Source organism: Alosa sapidissima, chromosome 3 (assembly GCF_018492685.1).
Source record: "Alosa sapidissima isolate fAloSap1 chromosome 3, fAloSap1.pri, whole genome shotgun sequence".
Taxonomy (NCBI): Eukaryota; Metazoa; Chordata; class Actinopteri; order Clupeiformes; family Clupeidae; genus Alosa; species Alosa sapidissima.
Genome location: NC_055959.1, coordinates 20311241 through 20315797, shown reverse-complemented (window position 1 = coordinate 20315797; position 4557 = coordinate 20311241). Strand labels below are relative to the sequence as shown.

Genomic DNA, 4557 nt, shown 5'->3' with positions numbered 1-4557 from the left:
CTTTTATGTTTGAACCATTCCTCTATTTTGTTCTAAACGTATCTTCAATGTATGTATCTTTAGGTACTGCATTGTACTGCCAGATGAGGATGGGCTAAAAATATCCACTCTCGGCCTTCACAATGGTAACAGCACCCCGAACCGTAACTTGCTCTCGCCAGGGGGATCGGATGTCTTAGGGGGTGGAGGGGGCCTGGGTGGCCGAGGCATGGGGAGTCCCTACAATGGCAAGATCCTGACCACCGGTGCCAACCAGCTCAGGAGCCGCTTCGTCAAGAAGAACGGCCAGTGCAATGTGATGTTCTCCAACATGGAGGACAAGCCCCGACGCTACCTGGCAGACATTTTCACCACCTGTGTGGACATCCGCTGGAGGTACCTGTTCCTCATCTTCTGCTCCACATTCCTGGTCTCCTGGTTCGTTTTTGGAGTGATCTTCTACTTAGTGTCTTTGGCCCATGGAGACTTTGATGAGCACCTGAGAATGGTCTCGACTCCAGGCTCAGGGGTTGGGGGTGGGTTGGGGTCTGGTGTTGGGGGAAGGGCTGTTGAGCAGAAAGAGTGGAAGCCCTGCCTCTTGCATGTGGAAGGGTTTGTTGGGGCCTTTTTGTTTTCCATTGAAACACAGACCACGATTGGCTATGGGTGGCGTTGTGTGACTGAAGAGTGCCCGTTGGCTGTTGTGACAGTGGTGGTTCAGTCCATATTGGGCTGTATCATAGACTCCTTCATGATCGGTACCATCATGGCAAAGATGGCGCGGCCTAAGAAGAGGAACCAGACGCTGATGTTCTCCAACAACGCCGTCATCGCCCTCCGCGACGGCAAGCTGTGCCTCATGTGGCGTGTGGGAAACCTGCGCCGGAGCCACATTGTGGAGGCCCATGTTCGGGCCCAGCTCATCAGGCCCTACGTGACCACCGAGGGGGAGTTCATCCCTCTGGAGCAGACTGACCTCAACGTGGGCTATGACACGGGAATAGACCGGCTGTTTCTCGTGTCGCCTCTTGTGATAGTCCACGAGATCGATGAGGACAGCCCGCTCTATGGCATGAGCCGGGCCGACCTGGAGTCAGACGAGTTTGAGATCGTGGTCATCCTAGAGGGCATGGTGGAGGCTACGGCCATGACCACCCAGTGCCGTAGCTCCTACCTGTCAAAGGAGATCCTCTGGGGCCATCGGTTTGAGCCGGTGATATTTGAGGACCGAGACCGCTACCAGGTGGACTACGCACGGTTCCACAAAACCTACGAGGTTTCCTCCACGCCACACTGCAGCGCCAAGGAGCTCAGCGAGACTGCTGGGCACCGCTCCTCAGCCTCCTCCCGCTCTGTGTCCCCTGTTAGCCAAGCAGCCACCCAGAACTTTCTGATGCCCCATTCCCCCAGCGCCTTCTGCTACGAGAACGAGGTGGCCCTTTGCATTGCTGGGGAGGAAGAGGAGGAGGAGGAGGAGGCGGAACAGCCAAACCAGCTGGTGGTAGATGTTGGAGACTCTGAGACTGATAGGATTGCCATATCCAAAGACTTCCAGAAGATGTTTCAGGAGACAGGATCAACGACATCTGGCAACAACACGCTTTTAGACACAGACAATCAGATAGAGTTTGACATTCTCCAGACTTCCATCCCTCTTGATCCTGTAACATACAAAAGTGAGCCAGAATTCTGAGGTCTTAACAGACGGTAAAGTTCACCCTACCCCAGACTAATTCCAATCCCAACACAAATCTTCCTGACCTCAAGACTCTAGAATTTAAGAAAGCAAACTCCACACTTTTAGGAGTGAGGAGGTAGCTCTTGTGACAGTTTGCACATTTTCTTTTTTCTCAACACTGTAGGACAAACAGAAAAGACAAACCTTGTCTTGAGTTGTGGAGTTGTGGAATTGTTGAGTCCTTCAGTGTACATGCTTGAATCTTAGGAGTGATTCACTTCACAGTTGAAGGAAACCATGATACGATTGCAGACTCCCCGGGTCTCATCTTCTCCCTTCATATGAAGAGGTGAATAGCCACCTTAGATGAAGAGACGTGGTTCTGTGGTGAAGGCAGGCAGCCATGGCGATGACTCAGTCACCTAAAGGTCAAGGTAAATGAGTTGTCAAGGCATGAATATGGAGGAAATGTTACACAAAACCAAATGAGGACATTTTGCACTTGAAGGTAGATCTTCAGAGAAGATACTCAGGGTAGTTTTAAAAAGACATTGATCTGTCAATACTTAATGCTGTGTCTCCACAGCTGGTAAGTACTGTATTAAGATCTATTTATGGTATTTGCTTGGAGTAATTCGTTCTGATCTTCTTTGTTTTGTTCTGCACAAGCAAAAGAGAGATCATGACATACGATACAAGATATGAATCACTCCTTCTGTGAGAGGAGATAAACAACCATTTCAACCTGGACTTTTATCATATAGATGAGAGACAAAGAGAGAAAGAGAGCATTTGCTGATTCTAACAGCTAAAACAATTCGACAAGCCTGTAGACATTGTTTTCCAGTTGTGTTTCTTTCAGACTGACTACATTTAAATAACAATCTCTGATTTCTTGATGTTATAAAAAAAAACATGGTTGACACCATGGGCAGTGTCTTCCTGAAAAAAAAAAACAGTTTTTTCTTTACAGGAATTATTCTTTAATTGCAACTACTTAGCTCTCAAAATGTCTCTGGTGACTGTTGTTATGTGTCTGTGGATAAAAGCCCATATGTGTGAACAAAAAAACAAAAACAAACCTTAAACAGACCATCTGAAAGCAGCTGGGCTCAGTCAAAGAGATTCAGTGTAGTAGTATATTACTTAAGAAAGATATCCTTTTGATATTTCAAGATGGAAGGTGAAAGCTTTGTTTAGATGAGGAAAAGCAAGGGCAGGACACTTTTGATTAATTTACACAATCAAAACAATTTTGTCTATATGATTACTTTAAGGTCTTTGCTCAATGTCTAATTGTTTTTACTATGTTTTACTATGTCTGTATTTAGTGAGGAGTCTAATTCTGTTGAAGAATGTACTTGGACACAGCCATGTCTAGACAGATGGGGGTAATGCAGTCTGTGACTGAATTTTGTTTGTTTTATTTTTGTACTGATGAAAATGGCAATTCTCTGATGTTGCACTGTTGTTGGGAGAAACAGGCTTATTACTGTTAAAATGAGAAAATCGGTTTTGCTCATGTTATGCTCATTTCTCAGTGAGTTCACTTCTTAATTACTTATTAACACTTATTCATTTCTTTGGACAGATATTTTGAATATTCGATATTTCTTGAATCAGTTTCACGTTTTTGCTTTTGCACCTGAAAAAAAAAATGTTTTTCAGTATTTGAGTGAGTGACCAGAATTTAACATGTATAAAAACATCTTAAATTTCAGCTGTAAGGCTTATAGAATTAATTTGAGAACGTAACATTTTAACACCCAAACTTTAGGTATTTGCTGTGTATTTATTTATTTGGTTGTTTTTTAATTGGTCTCCCTTTTTGTTCAGATATTGGTGGCCTGCAGTGGAGTGTGTTTGCTTCAACCAAGAGAAGTTAACATGCATTAGAAATGAGTTCATGACAAAAATACTTGTATAAACTGAAGAGCAGGCAACACATATACCACCTTACTACATCTGATCTGTTATGACTTGGTTTCTGATGTTTTGTTTAGGGGGGAGGGAGAGGGAGGATCAAACTCCCAATCAATGGATGAATAACAGTTGGACTAAACGTTTAACTTTTAGATAAGAATGAAACAATTGAATTAAAGCTGTTATTTTGCTTTTTTTTTCAGGAAATATGTAAACTGTGTTTTCTTGCTTTAATACTCGACCATTAGTGTACCAGTGAAATCCATGCATGGAGTAACATCCTCAAACCAAAAGTTACTCAACAATGACCTGGCAATAATTTGAAAAGTGTATGACTTGAAGAATGATTACAAAATACTTGTAAGCACTTTATTCCTTATGTACTTATATCGTCTGATATGAAATATGACAATAAATATTTAATATTGGAATGTTTAAAAACTGTTTGGTGACTTGCATTTGTAAACACACATTTCCCTTAGTGCTTTGTCAATAAATGTTTCTATACTCCTAACTAAACTCCTTACAATATCAGCAAAAATAGTTTATTATAATGAGTTACAATGAATGGAAACAATTTTAGGCTCTCCTGGTTGTTTCCTCCCATTTTCCTTTACAGAGTCCATTTTGGCATGTGCACGAACAAGATAATGGAAATGACTAATTGTATTGGTCAGTCAGTTTGAACAAAGTGCTTCACCATCGATAACATCGCCTCGGGTGATGCAAATCACAATCCATTATGTAACACATTTACACACACATTGAACAGAAACAAAACACAAACTAGCCTACAGACCCCTCAGTGAGACCATTTTACAGAGGTTTTTATGTTTCAGGTAAGCCGGGAACAAAGAAGCTTAGAGCAAAACTGCAATCCTCTATCATGAGTGATTGCATAAGTCTTGTCATAAGTTATCAAAAGTATGTTATTCCTGTTATATCTTCCTGTATGAAAATATTTAATCAAGATAGCT

At 42.4% G+C, this 4557-nt stretch overlaps 1 protein-coding gene across 2 annotated transcripts in view; it reads left to right on the top strand.

Annotated features, from left to right (window-relative positions):
* Positions 1-2352, top strand: part of LOC121705751 (inward rectifier potassium channel 4) — a 3570-nt gene extending 1218 nt beyond the window's left edge. Inside the window, exons 2-3 of one of the 2 annotated variants that reach the window (XM_042086953.1) lie at positions 64-1686; positions 1842-2352. In XM_042086953.1, the coding sequence (XP_041942887.1) occupies positions 64-1672 (1609 nt within the window). In that variant the 3' untranslated portion in view covers positions 1673-1686; positions 1842-2352. Of the gene's footprint in view, positions 1-63 lie in introns of both variants that reach the window. The other variant, XM_042086952.1, reaches the window with a different exon arrangement.
* The last annotated feature ends 2205 nt before the right edge of the window (positions 2353-4557 follow it).